The sequence below is a fragment of the Ascidiella aspersa genome, chromosome 7, assembly GCF_963924565.1.
Source record: "Ascidiella aspersa chromosome 7, kaAscAspe10.2, whole genome shotgun sequence".
NCBI lineage: Eukaryota > Metazoa > Chordata > Ascidiacea > Phlebobranchia > Ascidiidae > Ascidiella > Ascidiella aspersa.
In genome coordinates this window covers 24,732,845-24,753,943 of record NC_139453.1, presented here as the reverse complement: position 1 = coordinate 24,753,943, position 21,099 = coordinate 24,732,845, and the positions used below count along the sequence as shown (strand labels likewise).

Sequence of the window (21,099 nt, the reverse complement as noted above, 5' to 3'; positions counted from 1 at the left end):
TTAGTGCAGAGATCTTGCAATTTGCGATAGACTTTTAGGTGTCAAAACGTAAATTTATAATGGAAAACAGAAACACTTTAGGACGTTTTGGATTGCCTTTTTACAAAAACAAATTTGGGATTTATTTTTTGAAAAGCAATCCAGACAGGTTTAAAAAATTGTTTGATTTTTGGTTAAAAGTCGACACCTTGATTTTTTTCGTAATAGCAACAAACGACCGCGGAACAAAATAGAGAAATAAGGTAGAGAGCTGGAAACACGTAGCTAGCTTATCACGGCCATAAGGAGGTCGAGCAAGCGTTTGTTTTTTCACAGTAAATTTAGAAAGCATTTTAAAACAGAAGCAGCCCAGACAGATTCAGTCGAGCAGCGCTGATTTGCAGCACGGGATTTAATGGGTATTTTGCTTCTTTAAAATAAATGTCGGACTTTATAAACTTTCCAGCGTACCCGTGTTAAAAACATCTGCCTTAAAGTATTTAAAACCATGGAAACGTAAACGGGCCGCTGGCCCAAGTTCAAATAAACGATATTTTGTGATGCACGCCAGTTAGGTTTTCTGACGTTTAGCACCTTAAGCTGCTTGTAACAGTCGTGAAAACAAAAACGATATAAAAGACTACATAAAACTTCGCAGCAGAAAATGGAAAGTCGATAAAATGTGTAGCAGATAAAAAAGCTTCAATCGATCGGCCGATAAAACACTTTGCAGCGAAAAAATATCGCAGAAACAACAGAAGGAAAACGTGGTTTGACTCTGGTTTAAGTCGCACGATACAGTAGGTCAAAGCGAACAATTGTAGCGAAATGAAAGAAGCAAAACTGAGATAATAAGTTTGCCTCTCAACCGAAAGAAACGAGAAACGTTTTCCGCAGCTAAAGAGATTATTTTTTCACCAAACTTTAAACAATTTTTGCAAAATGAAAAAGAAAATTGAGAAAAGAAGTTTTACTGTAAGTATAAAAAGAGACGCAGCTGAAGAGACCATTTTTTCACCAAACCTTACAGCAAAAGCGAAATTATTAATTTGTGAACGTACGAACGCGAACACATTCTTCGCAATTATTTTCCAACCTTTTTTACCATGGTCAGTGCATCAGCACAGGCTTGTTGTTGCTGCCGGTGAAATAACCGCCGAGCTCGCCGGCAAAGCGGCCGGGGAATACCCCGGGGCCAGAGGGATCGCCGGCGCCCGAATGGTGTCCGCCCGCCGGGCCCACCACGTGGAAATTGGCCGACGACGATGACGTCGACGACGGGGATTCCCCGACTTGCTGCGTGGCGCCACGCTGCGGCGCCTCGGGGTCGTCGAAGGGGGTGTCGGTGCCGAGAAGGCCGTCCCCGGCGCCGCTGGGGGTGAGCGCGCTGGCCGTCTCGTCCCAGAAGGGCCCCTGGTTGAAAAAAAGGTGATAAGAATGTTAAATAGAAGATACACACACAAACGTACACTGTACAGTGTACATCGACAACAACTGTGATCTATCCCTTGTGAAGTCGCTTTTTGAACAACAATTACGGCTTACGTATCATAGTACACCTGAAGCCATCGTAGACTCACCGAATCTGTCGATCATTGATGCAAGCAAGGCAGGTTAGAAAACAACTTGCCTGCAGTGTGGTTAGAACCCACGAACCCCGGTCATACCGGGAGGGTCGCTCTAATAACTGACCAACACAGTCTCAGAGGGGAGCGTGTCGGGAAATCTCACTGAAAACTAAATAAACAACTTGATTGCATCATTGATCGACAGATTTGGTGAGTCCGCAATGACTTGCGGTGTTTACAAATGGGGTGTTTTAGCATGTTTGCCAGGATCGTTAGGGTCGACTTGGACAAAAACAAAACACATTGACAAATTTGCCGCTTGTTTTTATCCAAACTAAATTGTCTTTTGTGAGTTGTATTTGAGGTCACATGGCCGACACCGTTAAGTCCTGGCGGTGCAAGGCAAAACTATTTCAAGCAGATCAATTGTTATGACACCTAATTGTTTTTTGTGCCGTAATGAATAGTTTCCAACGCATTATTATAAAATTCCAAAATACGTTATTTTTAGGTTGTTAAAGACCTTAATCGGCGTGTTTAAATATAGTTCGAAAACCAACCTGTTCAAATGCCAATTGCCAATTTCAACACCATAACAAATAGTTTAAATAGTTGACTTACTTTCGGACACGTAGCGCTAACTCCAATAAAAAAGTGTAAAAAAAATTTAAGGTTTTTTTTATAAAGACTTTCAATATGCAAATCAACTTAAAGACAACAAAAGACAGTTTTGTTAAACCACGTCACGTGTTACGGTGTTACGTCATACCTGCAAGGCGGAAAGGTCGGCAAGACTCGAGTCGAGGTCAAGGTCGTTGAGGTCATGACTGGACAGCGTGTCGGCTAGAGGGCCGAAAAAAGACGCCGAGTTACCCGATGACGTAGACGATGACGAGTTGGGTGACATCAGATGGGGCAGCGCCTTAAAGGGGGTCGCCAGGATACTGGGGAGTTTCCCAGAAGAGGAAGGGGTGCTCGAAATGTCTGGGGCCCCTAAAGAGAAATTGGTTTGTCAAGATATGAAGTGCTGTGAAAAGGGATAATAAAGGGGTTGTAAATGGTATTTCTGTAGTTAACTAACCACTAGACCCACAAAATGTCCCCGTATAGTTAGCACACCATTAACGACAATAATTAACAATAACCAGGATCGACAAAATCGTAAAGGTTGCGAAATTGCGTACAAGGTCGGTTTGTGTCTTGCTCACCACCAAACTCACCTAAATGCAGCCCGTTCGGGTCGGGCGGGAATTGGAAGAGCTGTCTCGGCGGATGAGCGAAGCTCTGGTTTCCGTTGTTTCCGTACGCCGAAGTGCTTCCGCTTCTTTGCACCGGGGTCATCGGATGCCTAAACGACATCCCGCGTAATTCCTAATGAAAATACGCTATACACCAATATTCTGGGTTTCTTTTATGCGAGGGTGATAAGCTGTGTCACTAATATTATAGAAGAGGCGTTGTTATCTTTGGATATAGCAATTGCAAAACATAAATTAGGCGCTGTTTGCGGTTTACGTTAAGTAATAGCACATTAAATATTGAAGGTGTGTGATATATGGATACTCAGTCAGCGAGTTTAAATTGGTATCCATATCGCGGAAAACACTCTGTTCCTATTTTTAACAGCAGTACAGAAACAAAATTATTTGTGTTTTACACTTTTATGTTGCACCAAAGTATCAAGTACCTGTAGGTCTATAACGGTTAAATATAACTCTGAACAGCGTGTCTACTTTTTCGTTCGCCTTCAGAAACAACCATGTTCCGCATAGGTTTATGGCTAACCTTATCGGCTTTTTATTTAAACACTGCTTCACGTGGATTTTTTTTTCTTTTGAATTAAATAAACTAGGTTCTTGTTACCATTACCTGTGATTGTTTGTTAAATAACTGATAAATACTTCAGTAGACATTAGACTTTCATTATCTACACTTCAGCAGTCACCAACCCATACGTCTACCGCACAGTTAACTTTACCCGTACCTGTACAGTCAACTAAATCCGTACCTGTACTGTCCCGCTTGCGGCGAGAGGTGCTGCGGCGTGGTCGGCATGGAAACCGATCCGCTCGGGTGCATATGGGGTCGCGTCGCCTCGTTCATGTGATGAGGGTTGAAGTGAGGATGGTGCGGGTGTGGGTGGTGGTGGAAGGGGTGTGGCGGGGGCGTGGCGAGCGAAAGCCCGTGTGACGTCATACTGATCATTCTCCTCCGAGCCGCCTCCTCGTCTGCGCGCCTCAACTGCTCCATCTCGCGGTCGAATTCGTCTGGGAAATAATAGCAACATTTTAATTTACGTTAAAGTCGTTTATGTGGCTGCATTGTGTACAATTCGAATCCCGTAGGCTGGCTGTACAGTTGGATGTACACATATTGTGTGGGCATTTTTAAAATAAATATTAAAAAGGTTAGCACAAGTTAATTCATATTAAGACAATTTAAAAAAAATAGTTTCTCCAGTAAGTTCCATTTGCCACACTAATGTGTTAAAGACGATTTCCTTTAATCAATTCCAATTTTTTTAAAGCAGATAAAAATTTCATCACTTTATAGCTACAAAATAAAAGAAATGACTTCAGCTCCAGCTCCACAAACGTAATAAAAATAAACAGGATTCAGCAACATTCTTGGGTCTGGACTGGAGCTCAGGGCTCCAGCTCCCAACCAAGGTACGCATTTACAGTATGTCCATATTAAGCAATATAAAAACTCATAGATCAGGCGTAATTTAAAACAAAACAAAACGCACAGTAACTTGAGATCACTGTCCGTCGACAGATACCAGCTACCCAGATAAAGAAAAATACATGTCGACAAAGTAAACTCGTCGAGTTACTCACTGTGATTCGACCGAGTAAACAGGTCAAGTAACTCACCGGGATTCGACATGCTCCTTCGTATTGACTCCGGGTCTTTCCTCTTCCACTTCTGAACCTCTTCCTCCATCTTGGACACTTTGGCAGGATTGAGAGCCCAGAGGCAGCCCTTGCGTTGCGTACCGTTCGGCTTCTCAACCTGACGATCACAATTGATAGATGATAAACTTGGAACTCTTAACTCGACGGCAAAGCGCCGTAGCTATTTAGTGTAGCGAAAAAAAACTTTGAAATGAAGATTTAACTCGCTATCTCAAAACAACGATTTAACTACCCTAAAGACAAAATACCAATAGTTATTTGACGTAGATTAAATCTCAAGTTTGGCGGCGTTTTGAAAGGTTGTAACGGAAAAAGCAAACTACTCAAATTCTGTATCTTTTGCCCTAACATGACCACTGACCAGTGTGATCATTTGATATTTTTTTTTGGTGCTAAGTAATACGCGGAACCGAATTAAGTTTGACAGCCCACAAATTATTTGTATTGCCAAAGACTAGATTTAACTTGAAGTTTGGTAAAAATACCCAGACTTCGTATCGAGTCATTATGCAAATGACTTGACTTGGACTGTTAGTCGTTTTAAAATGATTCGTTGGAGTTTTGCTCAGTGCAGCCAAAGATTTACTGAGAACAGCCAAAAGCTGTCATACCCAGACTTGGACAACTAGATAATTCTAGTTTTATAATTCAATGAATTAGAGCAAAATGTGACTAATTCTAATTTTTATCTAGCTTGTGAATTTCCTGTGTGTTCTACTTCTAGTCATAATCGAAATCGGATTTTACTAATAATCTTACTTTGTCCAACGGCATTTTTAGTATCTGGTCAGTCGCAACATTAAATTTAAACTAACACACTTTGGTCGGGACTACTTGCAGGTGAGTTTTACAGTTTTACAGTCTGAATATGCCATGCTGAAATATATTAAAATTAGCACACAAAACTAAACCATTTACATTCTTATAAGAATAAATTGCGATTAAATTAAACTGATAAATAATTAATGTAATTTTAGTTCAAGTTCTAGTTTAAATTTTGGTTTTAAAGAATTCGGTAATTCTAATTTTAATCTAATTTGGAAAAAACTGAAATGTTCAAACTTTAATTATAATCTAATTTTAAAAAGCTAAAATAAAGTTAGTTGTCCAAGCTTATACCCATTGCCAACATCTCACTAAACCACCAGCTACATACGCTCCTACGCCAAACAGAAGAGTCTGAGCAAACGGCAGAGCAACGAACCTTCTCGAAGCACTTGTTGAGCGACAGGTTGTGCCTGACCGAGTTTTTCCAGCCGTCCGGGGCAGTCTTGAAGTAGGGGAAGTTCTCCATCATGAAGCTGTAGATGTCGGACACCGGCAGACATCCGCTCTTACTCTTCGTCAGCGACATCGCGATCAGGCAACTGCGAGGTTAAACGGCAGGGCTTACATATTAAGATAAATGGAAAGGTGTTTTTACTAATCTCTCACTATTTCCAACGCATAGATCAGGTTGTTGTACGTTCTGTACGAACATTTTAAATGTGTACGCTATGCTTGTTTAGCCATTAAAGTTAAGCGTGATAAATAATCCCCCCATATATGAAATAAATAGATCTTTAGAATTATTTAGAATCCCTTTTTTAAAATCCCTTTTTAGACAATTCGATGGTGCTGTAAAAACTTAAGTCAATGACTTTGTTCGGACAAACTTATTGACTTGAAATCAAGTCAATAAGTCAAACTACTAGGGTTAGTGTTTTGCTTTTTTTTTAGATTTTTATAGCTGGGGGTATTTATCTCAATTTTTGCATATAAAACAAGTAGCTTTCTATATGTTGTTTTTTATTATTTTTGGTTATTTTAAGGCACCTACGCAATTTAAAAATGACTTGTATAGTGAAGATACTGTTATGCCATTTGCCTCTACGCGAAACACGGACTTATACGGTTCTATGAACCAAAATAGCGACACCTTTCATCAGGTAAAAAGTCTCTCAAAAAGAAAACGAAACAAACCTGTGGAGTGTACATCATTTCGCATTAACTATAGTCAAACTGTACTGTTTAAGTTAGTAAGCTGTTCCGTCGAGGACCAAAGTAAGAGTTTTCTTTAGCAATGGATAATTAAAAGTGCCAACTGATTATTGTTATTTAAATACTACGACAAAAACGTTTAGTTTTTTAAACAAACCTGTAAGAGTAGACCGGTTTGGGGTAGACTTTCTGACTTGGTCCCTGACCCCGGCCGTAATGAAACGGGGGCTCGTGGCCGTACCCCGACGAGCCGTAGGGTGGGGGCGGAGGGTAGGGGTGAAAGGAAGTGTGGGCCCCATGATGGGTGAAGCGATGGGGTCCTGGGCGCTCGCTGTGGGGCAGTAGATTGCGGTGACGCATTGCTGCGTGGTGGCCGCCGTGCAGCATGTATCGCTGGTGTGGGACTATAGAAAAACAAAAATTCAGCGTAATAAATGAAAAAAACAAAAAAAAATGTAGAAAAACAAATTGCTTTTGCGATGTTATCTTCTGTGCAAACTTCCGAGCAATATTCGCCTTTAAAAAGAGGAAGTATGGCGATACACAAAAGTAAATGGTCGTTAGCTGCCTGCAAGCTTTTCTATTATAATTTGTTTTCATTGAGCTTTTTTGCCATTTTAGTTATTGATAAAACTAAAAAAGTAAATATTGTAAAACTATGATTAGGTTGCTTTAACGCAGCGGTTCTCAAACTTTTTTGGCAGCGTACCACATTGTGGCTTTATACTGTAGCTGCACATCACCTATATGTGGAAAAAATAGCCCGCGCCCAGCGCTAGCCGCAGATTTGGGTATAATTTATAGGTTTATATTCACAAAACGTCACAAAACCGTAATACAGCTTTTTTTTGGTTGTTAACTTTTGCTAAATCAGTTTATAAAGTGATTTATTAAACTGTGTCACTGTACAGTACAGCAGTGTGCCTCAAGAAGTAATTAAGTGTGGTGAGGAACTTTGTGTAATTTTAGAAAATTAACTTTTAAATCACTGATAATATTGTGGTGTTAACACAACACCTTGCTGTTTAGTAAAGCTTATCGTCATTTTGTTTAGTTCGATTGCTATGTAATAAATTAACGTGTGCCGTGACGCCCTCGATTCCTATATTTTTTTTTGCGCAACAAGCATTTTTTGTAAGTGCGCCGCAAGCAAAAAAGCTAGCGACCACCGGTTCAATCCCTTAATACAGCAAACATACCATTAATTTAATTTCAGCAGTTTCAATGAAATATTTAACCGCTTCGAACAGATGGTGCTAACATTATTTGTTCGCTGCGAGGTGTTTATTTTTTCCGCATAGCAAACATGAAAGAAAGTAAATTTCATTTTGCGAAGTCGACTTTTCAAAACCAACCGAGGGCGCGGAAGAATGGACGCAACAGAGCGGAACCGAAACAGCGAAATATTGCATTGTTACAATTTGATTGGGCTGGCGCGGTTGCCGACTAGTGAGTATTTTATTTTCCACTCGAACGGCTTTTTACTTGTGCCTGGACAAAAACGTTAACAAGCTGCTTCTGCCTTACAGTTCACAGTTGTGTGAAATCCGTTGGAAATTAAAGCTATTCGTCGAAAAGGTACGCTGCCACAAAGGATATCGCGTAATATTTTCTGAAGTCGTAGTTTTTCGATTTCTGCCAGAGATCGTACAACTCTCAGCGTAAACAATCTTGGGTAAGCAATTAACCTTAAGGCTTGGTCGAAGAAATATAGGTGTAGTTATTGGTGCCTAATACACAAGTAAGGCGAAGCGACAATCTTACATTTAATAATCGAAATTTAATAAAAACTGTTTAAGAAGATACTGTTCAGATTTACATATACGGTTTTTAAAATCGATTTCGTTTTTTAAAACAAATTAAATTAGTTTTCCGAATAGGCCGCGGCAATCTCTGACATAAATCTGTTAAATTATATCATTTGTCTTATGATCTTCATATGGACAGCGATTCGCACGAAATTTGTTACTGTGCCGAATACAACCATTTTTCTATCTAAGTTTTGAAACAAACACGTTCAAAAAAATATCAACTCTACTTATTCAAGAATTAATCAGCTTTACTGTCTAAATACTAATAGCTAAAACAACAAGTATAATTTATTTTTTAACGCATAATATACATTTAAGAAGTCCGATTGAAAATTGGAAACACTTTTGTGATGCCTAAGTAATGAAGTTTTTTCTTAAATTTACATAGACTGTACACTCGCAAAGTGTACAGTGTACATGAAATACCTATAGACTATAGTTCGTATTCAGCAAGCTAGTAATATCAGCTTGTTAAAAAAATGTTATTTTATTAAACCGCAAAAAATTACATGCCTTGAACTGTTTCACATCATTGCGAAAAAGGTTGACCAAATCTTAAGTACATCACCCCTCTTTATAATATCTTAACACTTGGTCTACTAACCCTCGGGGTTGGGGTGGGGCTGAATGGGGGTGAACCTCGCTTGGATCCTATTCTCCAGGCTTTCGCCGTTTAGGGGCGCCGGGGTGGGGTGAGCTTGGAATCCGGGGAGTTTTGAAGCAGGAGAAGGGAAGGGTAATGAGCCTCCTGTTAAGTAGTTTTAAAATTTTGATTAAAAAAAGGATAATTTAAATAACCCCAATTCTGCCGTAACGACTATATATTAACACGCCCCATTTTCAGGGTAAGCGAGTTCAATTCAAGTTGATATTTTATTTTAAAAAGTGTTTAAAAACAATTCGGTAAATTTTAGCAATTTGTAGGTTTCAACTTCCGATATATGACGATTATTATTTTTTGACTCATAAAATGACAAATTTATTTTACGAAATTGGAGAATTGCAAATCACCACTGAAAAAATACATAATGTTCAATACATCTGTCCAAATCAAAAATGATAAACTATCTGAAGTCAAAGTGCGCGCTGATCCTATAGTGCTATAAACCAAACTTGTGTGGTGAATTCTGCAGGCTCGCATATACTTTATTTCGCTCCAATAAAGACATACTACAAGTTTTAACAATATTTATACTTAACGATAATTTTGAAAAGCCCACAACAGTTTTGTGTTAATTTTGTAAATTAATTTTGTGCATTTTGTAACCGATTTTGACATGAAATGACTTTGACAAATTTTGACCTAACGCGTAAATTTTGTTTGCCAAGTCAAAGCATAAAAGCCTAAAAGTGATTAGGCCTTCGGTATGCGCAACCACGAATAAATAAATAAATAAACGCTTTTAAGCAAACACGATAAATTAAACAAATATTTGCGCGACCCATTTCAGAGTGGCTATGTGAAACTGCTTTCCTAGTCCTTATAGTCAATCCATACTTGGCAAGCAAAACGTTTACTTTGAATGTATACCTGCACTGGTCTGGGTCTGTTGCATGGATGACACAACTGTGGTAGGGTCGGTGTCTATTTCAGGCAAAACGATCCCACCGTCTCTTTGAAGGGTTTGCTGTGATATAAAAATATATTCGAAATACACTAGCGCGCCGTTTTTTTGGTATATTTTCAAAAGCTAATGTTGCGATTTTGAAGCAATAGGGTGGGCAAATAAAATAAATTCCGACTCGATTAGTGAAAGAAACAAAACGCTAAGGACAAAAGAACCGCGGAAAATAGAAATAGTTACATGTATTCAAATAGCTAGCTGCTCAACTGAAAACACAACGAAGGAAATTGTTTAAAAAACGTAAAACAGGGTTGCCACACATTTCATGAAATTAATTCAAAGACATTCAAAGAAGATTTATACGATTTTAAACTCTTCGTGACTTTCAGTGACTTTTCAATACACAGATTAATTTAAAGATAATTCAAGCACTTTTAAAGATTCAAAGATATTGTGGCAACCCTGCAAAATTGTGCAAGTTTTACTTTTATCCATATATGATCACTAAACACAGTGATAAAAAAATAAAGAAAAAAATTAAAAAAATCATTTACATGTGTATGTTAATATCCCCGACAAGGCATTCAAAAGCCACATTCCAAACTACATGCGGCCTTATTCTGCCCACGCAAGGACAAGTCCAGGATGGTCCGACAACTCCATGAAAAATACACGAATTGTAAATCTTGTACGACACAGTGGCGAAATTAGCTTCGCGTTGTTGCAAGGAGTGGCGGCGCACATATACGGCTCGGGCAGTCATACCTGGACGTCGACGGTTGTGAGCCAGGCAAGATTGGACAGGTCGTTCTGCTCGGACTTCTGCACCAAGCACTCCATTCCTACGCGCTGATGTTGCTGCTGTTCGTCCAACGCCGCCGTGGGAAAGCGCTCGACCGAGAAGTGACCGCTGTGGACGTGACGAAGTTCGGTTATTTTTGTTTCCGTCTTACAACGATGTTTTTAACAGTCGGCGTGCCTGAAGCTGTGTCGTTTTTTTGGCGATTGAAGCCGTGGTTCTCAACCGGGGTGCCATTTTTAATCCTCAAGGGTGCCGCGACATATTTGAGAATCTTTAACAATCTGATTTTTGCTCAACTCTTACACTTTTTGTGTAAGTTTAAAGTGGAATAAATCCAATTATAACTTCCTACAATGTGTACAATTGATGTGTGCTGTTCCAGTTACGTTTATTGTGACATTTTAGTGAATTATACCTACGGAAAAATCTTATAGGGGTGCCAGTGTGCCACAATCTATTTGTTATTTCTGAGGAATGCCGCTAGACACAAAAGGCTAAGAAACACTGAATTAAAGTCTCATCGTGTGAGCATTTAGGCACGATGAGTTTGCCCCAATTGCATACGGGTGACTTCTGGGGTAATCTTTGTTTTCATTCACAATTTTGTAGATTTTTAGCTGCGTTTAACCGCTTGCCATCTATGTGTCAATTTGAAAACATATATAATGATAAGGTATAAATATGCCCACTTGATAAATATAAATAAATCCATTGATAGACATAATGATGATCCATCGCTCTTCTACATAAACAAATCAACATGAACAGGGGAAAGTGCGGTTTGCTATTGTTTCATAATCAATTAAACTTATAGTCAAAGCAGTCTTTATTAGATTGTGCAACATAGGTGTTGTTATTCTACTAAAAGTAAAAGTATTTTAAATGCAACACAAGACTATAAAAAATAGAAAATATGATATATGTCTGGCCAAAATAATGATGAACTTTTGATTTAAGTATGTATTGTTATATATACAGTATATAAATACCTGAAATCTGCTTGAACTTTTTCTGAGTTAGCAGAGGTTGTTGCAGCGGAGTGAATAAATAAAGTGTTGCTTTCACTTGTTTCATGCTTGAGCGAGCTGATATGCACAATTTGAAGATCAGGAATGTCATTGGATTTTGAATCTACTGTTGTTTGTGTGTCAGCAGCATCAGCTTTTAACTGATTTGAACCTAAGTTTAGTAAAGTAGGCATGTTAAAAAAACTATTTAAAATATACAAAACAGCAAAAATTGGTTAAAAACCTCAACATCCTTTTTTTTTATCTTTACTAGATGTATGTTATTATTTTTCCTTCGTTAAACTTGCATGTTGTAAACAAAATGAAAAACAACAACAGACAAAAAGATCAAAATATAAAACACAGTTTTATTTTAAGGTTTGGGTCTTACAATTTGTATGATTGTTTTTTTTCTTTATAGGCATTTTAGTGGTAATAGTAAAAAAATTGAAAGTACATACAAAAGTAGCTATCATTTTGAAAATTTCTAATACCTATTGATTCATTTTTAACTATTTCATAACTTATAAAACATTTGCCTACATTCAAAATGATACCTATTTTTGTATGGACTTTGACATTCTTACTATGTCTTACTACAATCTCCAACCATCATGCTCCAAAGAAAAGGTGCGATTTGGTGGCTCAGTAACTCAAAGCAAAGGGATCAAAGAAAATTTAATTATGTGCTTTTTACGATAAACTTACCATTAAATTGTGAAGTTAGACTTGAGCAGCTATTACTGGGAATGACTTGGGGCATAGAACATGCAGTAAGATGTGACACAGAATTTTCTGGCCTTGACTCATCTAATATTTTGTTCATCTCTGAATGCAGATCATGCTGGATCAAATCTTCCAAATCGGGTTCGTCAAAATTCATCATAATGACCATTCAATTTTTAAGCAATAATTTCAAGCAGCAAAACCTAGCAGTGTTTCATGTTGAAAATTTGAGAAGCTTCTAATGATAGAAATACATCAATGTGGATGCATGTTAAAATTCATAAATTTCCTAATACTTTCAAGTTGTTAATCAAACAACAAAAAAGGTATACCTTGACATAACATTGGCATGTCCATTGGTTATGATGTCTGGTAAAATATTTAAAGCATGGTGAGATATTCTGGCTGATTTCGATGTGAATAGTGTCTGATTTTAAGCTTGTACTTACAAACATTATTATTATACTGTGTCCTGTTTTCCTCTTTTAGTTCAATTGTTGGTATTAATCTTTCCCTTAGTTGTCGTGACCTATTTTATATTACCATAGACGAAAACAGTTTTTTTTTAATAATTAAATTAACTCTTTGAATCCTAAAATTAAGCTGTTATGTATAAGCTTACAAAATTAGTTGTAAGTTTGTAACTTTAAAATATTGCTTCTGTCTGAGCTATTTCAACAAAACTGAATAGAAATAATAATAATGTCAACCTTTGGAACTGGAACAGGTTATCTTTCATATCATCATGAACTGCTTGTTAAATTCTAAATAACTTATCGATAACTGACTATACAGTATACACGGATTCTAAAATATGTCATTCTAAGTAAAACACCTGCTTTCAATTAGAAATAGGGCAATTAGAGTTGTACAAACTGAAACTTGACATTAATTAAGGGTGTAGTGCTGTTTTGCCTTTGTGGTCCTCCAAAATTTTGAAGAAACATACTTATCTTTCGTTCAACAACACTCTGTTTTGAAACGTTTGGATGGCCATTTAAATTTGAACAGCGCGTTTAAAATTTCCGGGCAACCAGCACGTGACTTTTACATCGCGCTATGATTGGTCGGAAATGTACACAGACCAACGAGTATCAAGTATCAATGAGTGGATACGTCATAGGGACATCCCCACACGGCTGAAATTTCTTGATCACAAAAATCAAAAATGGCAAAACATATTGCTTGATGATCTATTTTTTAGGTAGGTTTGTAAATATGTCTTATACATAGCCATAATTTACAACAGTTTTCGCTTATAACCTTCTAGTTGTCGAAAACCAAATTTGTATAAGTTTTCTTCAAATTTATAAAAACAAATATTACACTAGTGACTAACCACCAAAAACCAGCTATTTTAAATATGTTAATTAAAGTCCACTTGCATTTAGTACAAAAATATATATTTTAAGAGACAAATCACAACAGAAATTAAAATATTTCGAAATTTAATCATGCGTTAAGGGAATCGGGAATTTACCGAACGGCTGCACCGAGGCTAAACCTGTCTTTCGGTCTGAAATCGCAACTGAGGAAAGATGGTGCGAAAACTTATTGTTTTTATTGTTATTTTATCGATAATTACCAATTTTTTACTTTAAAATAAATCCCAAAGGATATACCTTTTGAAAATATAAGATCACTTGTTAAAGTTTTGCTCAGTTTTAGCGATTACTTATGATACAAAAAGTAATTAAAAAAAATAAGGTTATTGAAATGTACTTGTTTTCTTAAAGGCTGCCAACAAATCCTTGCGAATTAAGAGGATCCTTGCGAGGAAACAGAAGCAAAACAGACCAATCCCACAATGGGTCAGAATGAAGACAGGAAATAAAATCAGGTTAGTTAGATTTTATTCAAACTTAACATCACATTTGGTCCTGGGTTTTCTGTCCCTTTTTTATACAATTCTAAAACCGTTGCACCTTGTACTATTAGAATTAAATATGAATAGATTGATTTGTATGTGTGCTAAAAATTCCAAAAACACCTGTAAAACTGACTTTTTTATTTTTTTATAGGGAAATTGATCATAAGAAAAATTAAAAACTGAAAAATTAAACCTATCCCAATCAACTCAAGTAAAGTGCATTAGGCCCTAATACGCTACACATTAATGCAAGAATTAAAATATTTTTTCCCCACTTGTGGTTAGGCTTTTTTTCCCATGGTTTAGAAAAAAAAACAATATTTATGGTGGTGTAGATTCGGATTCGGTTGGGTAAAGTATTATTATATTAGGTCTCCCAGTTTGCAGTTTTGCCAATATTCTATCTCTATGCATGTAAGAAGCCTTTTTTATGTAAGTCGGGTTTAAAAGTACTGAGTGGTACAGAACAGTGACTACAATTTCCTCATTACATATATCTAAAATTATTTGTGTATTATTCTTCAGATTTTGAAGTGTGATACCTTTTTCAGAAACAAAATTTGTTTGCTGGATTGAAATTATAATTGTACTGTTTGTAGGAGACTAAACCATTTTGTTATTTGCTATTAAATTTTTGTTGTTTTTTTATTGCTCAACTCAACTCACTGTCCCTATTTTTCAAAACATTTACTTTAAAAAATACTTATGCCTGTGAAAAATATATTCCTTTGATTTATTTAAAAACATTAACCGAAAATATAATTTTTTCAAATAGAGCCAATTTTATTACCTGGAAATTATTTCTTTATACTAACAAACTAATTTATGTGGTAGCAGGAAAATAAACCCAACCTTTATGTTAAGCTTGTAATTTAACAAAATAAATATGCTTGGTCAGGGTCATCTAAATTGGGGCTTCCTAAACTTGGGGTCGCATAACAAGTTTTACGGTTCCCAGTAAGACAACATCAATTCTACACAGAGTGCTTTACCTATTATGTTTTTTTTGGGTTTGCTAATTACCAAGCTATTGCAATGCGTTAGATTTTGACAAATGCTTCAGAAGTAGGCAACAAAACATTTAATTTTTTTAACCCTGTTAAACTAAATCGTTTTTAAGTAAGGTTCAAATAATTAAAAGGGTTGCACACTTAAAAAGTTTAGGAACCCTGGTCTAAATAATTCATCTTAATAAACCATTCTGTGATTTTATACTTCTTTTAGCATAGACCAGTGGTTCTAAACCTTTTTTTCTTCCGTGCCCCATTTACGTTGCAAAAAAAATCCTGTGGCCCAAATAAATTTTTATGATAGAAAAAACTGTGAAATAGGTTTAAAACAAAACACGGCAGAACATATTTTAAAACATTATTTATTCAACCATGCAATAGTGAAACACTTGTGAACAACAAACTTACATTCTTTTTTAATTCCTTCCTAAGCCATTATTCCTGTAAAACTAAATATAGTGACACAAATTAAACTATCTAGCTATTTTGAATTGGTCTGTGGTCCACTGGTTGAGAACCGCTGGCATAGACCATGTAATGTGTATCAGCATATTATACTGTTTTGTTTAATGAAGGGCAGTTAATACATAACCTCAAACATATAAGGTAAACTTAAAAGTCTGCCACCGTTTTGGTTTGTTTTTGATGTTTGACATTTACATCCGTTTGTTTAAACCAAAGCATCAAATGCTTCACTCACCATTGCCATTTATCCGCTCTCCTAACTTTCTTTAAATTTTAATATTCACAAAAGTCTTTGTTCCTCACAGGTACAACGCTAAGCGGCGTCACTGGCGCCGAACCAAGCTCGGCCTGTAAGCTCCTTGTTTTAAACTATCCGATGTCGTCACACACCGCTCGCTACAACTCTCGCGTCGTTCCCGGCTTATTGATAAGCACATATTCATACGCACCCGTCCCACCGCGGCTACTATGACCTGCACCTCTGGCAACCCAACCTGGCCCGAGTGATATTTTGCGCCGATTGTCTATTCGCCAGGGCGGCATGACCTTTCCTGTCAGTGTGTGGTGTGTGATAACATGGCTCGGTTACTGGATATGCTCGCAATTGTGTTTCTTCTTGCTCGCTCTGAATAGTTTTGCTGTAGTCGTGAAGCCTTACACGTGTGGGAAGGAAGTGAGGCGCTGCCTGTCGGAAGAAATCGCCGGAATCCAACCCGTTTAAGCAGCACAATAGTTCGCTCGTGGGTAGGGTACAGGCCTTTTGCCATCCTGCTCCACCCACGCCGGGATTTCAACCGTAGGCCCTTGCCTCTTAAATTTTCGAAACCAGCGTTAGGAGCAGTTTAAAACTTTCTAATACCCAAAACAGGAATAAATTGTTCCGGAGGCGCTTGTAGCGTGCGATTAAGAAATATAGAATGCTAACTACAAAGGAAAACATCACCCATAGAGGTACCAGCATTTTACGAACGTATACTTGCACAGCGCAAACATTTTTGCTAAAAATCTAACCTCCATGATTAACATAGTTGGCTTCCAACTCGTAAGAGTTAATGATTTAGCAACGAAGGTATAGCGCCATTGTTTTGCGTCGACCAGTCCGGGCAAGTTAACTTCCACACATTCCGGCTTCCGCCGAACCGACCACAAGACAATGCCCCTCATTCCGCCGGCATTGTGGCCCGCCTTTTAATTGGATGTTATTCGTTAGCGACAATTGCCATTGTTCGTTGGCTACGTTGATATCGAGTGCTGCGATGACTTGAAACGTTGCTCAGTATCGGCGAACTGAAAGGTGTACATTGAAAACCTTCATCTCCAGAGCAACACCTGCTGTGTTCTCTCATTGTTCTGGATTCCAAGTTACCTGATAACTGCCCCAACCAAGGGTTTTTAAATCGCATTGATTAATTCGATCCCTGGCCAACCGAAGCTATTAATAGTGGCTCCTGCCTTGTTGCCACTGGACATTTAAGACTTACATATACTGTGCTACGTACCAGACTTTTTTGCACCAGCGTTTAGGGTTAATTATTTCCAAGGGGTTTAGTAACATCCTAATTATAGTCACTCCTGTTTTTTTGACTAATTGGCTGGTATTCAAGCTATAAGTTGACCAGGGTTCAATATAATAATGTTATACTCCCGGTAAAAATATTCAGTTTTGCATAAAAGTCAATCAAAATATCAGCGCAGGCAAACGTGACATCCGCTTTTGGAACTCCTACAAACTAAACGTCTAAAGATCGAAATAGATAAGTAACATTGCCAAATTAAATCCGAAGCCCTGTATCTAAAATTTTAAGTTTTGTTAGGGTGACATTCTCTTTGTTGCCTGTTAAAGAGCAGTTGCACCTTAACTGTGGTCGTTTTTTTTACTTTAACTCAGCGTTGCCTTGGAGGACCCACTATTGAGAACGACAATACTCTGTAGGTTTAGTCCACTGTTAAGCTGGAATGTCTTATTGACGTGGCTGCTTGCATGTGGACTCGCTCAAAAACATACCGGTACCTTACAAAAGCTAACTATATTTGCAACGTATTCTATAGTGAACCAAATTGCAATAGGCCTATAGCCTATGTGCGACAGTTAGCAACATAAACTGCAGAATGATGACCCAGTGGGTTCTCAACCGGGTTACCGCGGAACCTTATGGTGTTACGTCTAATGCTTAAGGGTAATGGTTAAGGGTGCGAGAATATGAATATTGTCCTTTTATTAGGCCTCTAAATTCTCTTTGTTTACCGTACGATTAATGCACTAAATCAAACAGTACGTTTGCTGTAGACCAGCGGTTCCCAACCCGGGGTACTCGTACCCCTTGGGGGTACGAACTTCCTTGGGCCGCTGAGCAGTTTTATTTTACCACATTTGGCGATTTTTGTGTGAAATAACCGTTTAACGCAGTGGTCGGCAAACTGTGGGCCGCAGAGCCATTTTTAGTGGACCGCGAGTTACTTTTGAATAGCTTAGTTAGTGTAACTTATAATGTATAGTTGTGGGCCGCGTGATAGTCGTACATTTATTGCGCTTTATTTTAAAAGTTGGTGTGGCATAGAATTATTAAATTGGTTCATCTTGGGAAGGCCGACGTGCCTAATTTGGTCCCGGGAGCTTGTCGAACTATAGTTAATTTTTTCCAACTTAAACTGTATGTTATTCAAAAAATTTTCGCGCTTCGCGCGTATGTTATGGTATGTCTTACATTATGATATGTTTTGGGCACCAAGGATCTGTTTCATATTTCACCTTAAAATACAATATCTTTAATCAATTTTAATAGTGCTTTTACTTAGTGGGCCATCAATAGCTCTGAAAAGAGTACTTGGGGCTGCGACAAAAAAGTTTGCCGACCACTCGTTTAACGTTTAAATGAGCTATAAAAGCATTATATATCTGAAAATTTCCATCAGAATTTTTTGGGGGGTACGAAGAACGAAACGCTCTGACCTGACAAAGGGGTACGAGCAGCACAAAAGGTCGGGAACCCCTGCTGTAGACTATACTAATCAATAATTATTCACCTTTATATATAAATGTTAGCGTAAAGAGCTACAAGCCATAGGTTTTTTATTATTTGCGATTGCAGTAGCACTTTGTAATAAAGTCTTGGTTTTGAGTTGAAGTTAGGGGTTAAGTTTTCACATGGCGGATAAAATTGGGTCGTAACCAGACGCGGATCTAGGAATTTTGTTTGGGGGTCAATGAAAACTTTTAGAGATGACGTCGAAAAGTAACCTCTGAATGTAACGTCACAAAGTTACCTCTAAACGTGACGGAATAAAAAGTAACGTCATGAACACCACACAGTTTGTTCATTCAGTTGAAGTTTTAGATTTGACAGGTGGTACTTTTCACACAAAAGCTATAACGATGTAATCGATTCGCCCAAAGCGCAAGATGCCTTATTTATATCGTTTACGTTGCCTAAACTTTCATTTTTAGGACGTACGGCGTGCGGTAAAACAACTTTATCGAAATAGGCTAAGGCAGTGTTTTTTAACTGGGGGCGTGTAAGGTCAACTAGGGGACGCGAGAAATTGACAAACTCTGTATAAATTATGACTAAATATTAAGGCGGAGTGACATTCCCTGCTACTAATCGTCAAATTCAACATTTGTTATCGAAAAAACAGTGACATTCTTCGCATCAATGCAACTTACCTGGAAATAAATTGCTATTCTGTTTTATGGTTTTTAATGTTGATACAAAGTGGGGCGCGAGTTTTGTTACAATTGTAAAAGAGGGGCGTACGTCTCAAACAGTTTAAGAACCACTGGGTAAGGCATTCTACAAACATAGCCTACTGAAAATACGCGCGGACTGACTTTTTGACAGGGGGGGGGAGGATTTAAACCGCCACCGTACGTAGCAAACGATTGAAGTTTAAATTAAAGTTGTTTTAGACAGCGAAAAGTACCCTGTAATTTATCCACTGTCGTTTTGTAAGCAGGTAGTGCCCGCCGGCATAAACACTGCGTTACGACTAAACATAAACTTCCTCTTCAATGTTGGGATACAGGCGTGTAATACACTGTTACCGGAAGGACTCTGTTTGCAAACTATACTTATGACAAAAGAAAAAAAGCAAGTCAAGGATTTTAGGCAGAGCGATTTTTATTTACAAGAACAAACTGTAAACGTTTTTCACCTTGGCTGTGTTTTGGTTTCATATTCCTAAAAAATGTTAGATATTTATCGAATTTAGAATATTTTGGTAGTGTCAATAAACTACTTCAGATAGTTAGTATAGCTGATTTCGCATTAAAACCACACTACGGTTCGAAAGTGTTGTTGATAAATGCGAAAACACCCATAAATATATAGCCTATCGAAATAAACGCTGAATACCTGGTGCTGTTTATTTGTATAGCATATAATAGACTTTTGAACCTGAAGAGTGCATACATTTGCCGTTAACCGCCATTATGACAGACAGTTGTTTAGCATAGATAGTCAGAATAGCATCCGCCTATTATTCAGTGCAAGTCACTTCTATCGAAGTGGGAATAGCACCGTTTTGTGGCGTACATTGGCTGGACTTCGTGGTATATAGACGGTGCGCAGTATTGGAGCAAATATATTGTTTTTTTTTATTTTGCTGCAATATAGGTGTTATTGTTGTCAGTTTAAATCTGAACAAGGCTTCCTCAGAAAGATTTTCTTGCGGAATTTAGAAGGTGCAACATGATATCTCATTCCGCTCTTCACCTTATGTCTAAACTTTTATTGATAGTTTTAATTATAGATGAGCACTTTGGCCTTTTTAGAACCACAGGTTGAATTCGTCGTTAGACACAGCGAAATAACTCGATTTAAAAATCTGTTTTGTAATAGCACTAACATAGCTTTTTTATTTAGGCTTACAGTATTTTGAAGTATTTTAGCGTATGTAAGGCGGTGGTAATAAATGGACCGAATCGAATGTCACGCTTGCAGTTTTGGCAAAATAATTGAGTTCTTTCTGAAAGTTATACCTAGAAGGGCTTCATTAGTCGTGAGAAGCCTTTAACAACGTTTTAGACCAAGGGTGCACAACCTGCGGCCGTTGGTTATTATACCTTTTGCGGCCATGCAGGTGTTTAGGAAAAAGCAATTGTTGGCGGCCGTACGTTGATACAAGCTTGGCTCCACCTAATAAGGAAATTGAAACTTAGAAGTTAAACGCACACCGGTTGCGGAGCACTGGTCTTGCTATAGTCATTAAATTGGCTGAGAGCATTATATGCAGGAGCGGATTTAGGGGGGTAACCTGGCCATGCCCCCGAAAAATATATTTATGATCAACTTACTTCTGTCTGTCTTTATTGTGTTGTAGTCCTTTTTAATAAGTCTGTTAAGGCGCTATGTTTACTATAGCATGTTGCGCCGGGTTACTAACAAAATGTATAATGGCA

General features: G+C 37.8%; 2 protein-coding genes across 2 annotated transcripts; one reads left to right on the top strand and one right to left on the bottom strand.

Annotated features, from left to right (window-relative positions):
* Positions 1-1,089: 1,089 nt before the first annotated feature.
* Positions 1,090-12,516, bottom strand: LOC146138611 (uncharacterized). The gene is made up of 12 exons (XM_083394617.1): positions 12,339-12,516; positions 11,613-11,802; positions 10,587-10,731; positions 9,788-9,884; positions 8,861-9,004; positions 6,603-6,849; positions 5,670-5,832; positions 4,424-4,562; positions 3,556-3,814; positions 2,768-2,895; positions 2,317-2,540; positions 1,090-1,392 (listed from the first exon to the last, which is right to left on the bottom strand). The coding sequence occupies exons 1-12, from the start codon at positions 12,514-12,516 to the stop codon at positions 1,090-1,092; spliced, it is 2,217 nt and encodes a 738-aa protein (XP_083250743.1).
* Positions 12,517-13,836: 1,320 nt separating this feature from the next.
* Positions 13,837-16,294, top strand: LOC146138610 (large ribosomal subunit protein eL39). Its single transcript, XM_083393878.1, has 3 exons — positions 13,837-13,897; positions 14,093-14,196; positions 16,007-16,294. Exons 1-3 carry the CDS (start codon positions 13,895-13,897, stop codon positions 16,053-16,055), a joined length of 156 nt encoding a protein of 51 aa, XP_083250004.1. The 5' UTR covers positions 13,837-13,894; the 3' UTR covers positions 16,056-16,294.
* Positions 16,295-21,099: the final 4,805 nt, after the last annotated feature.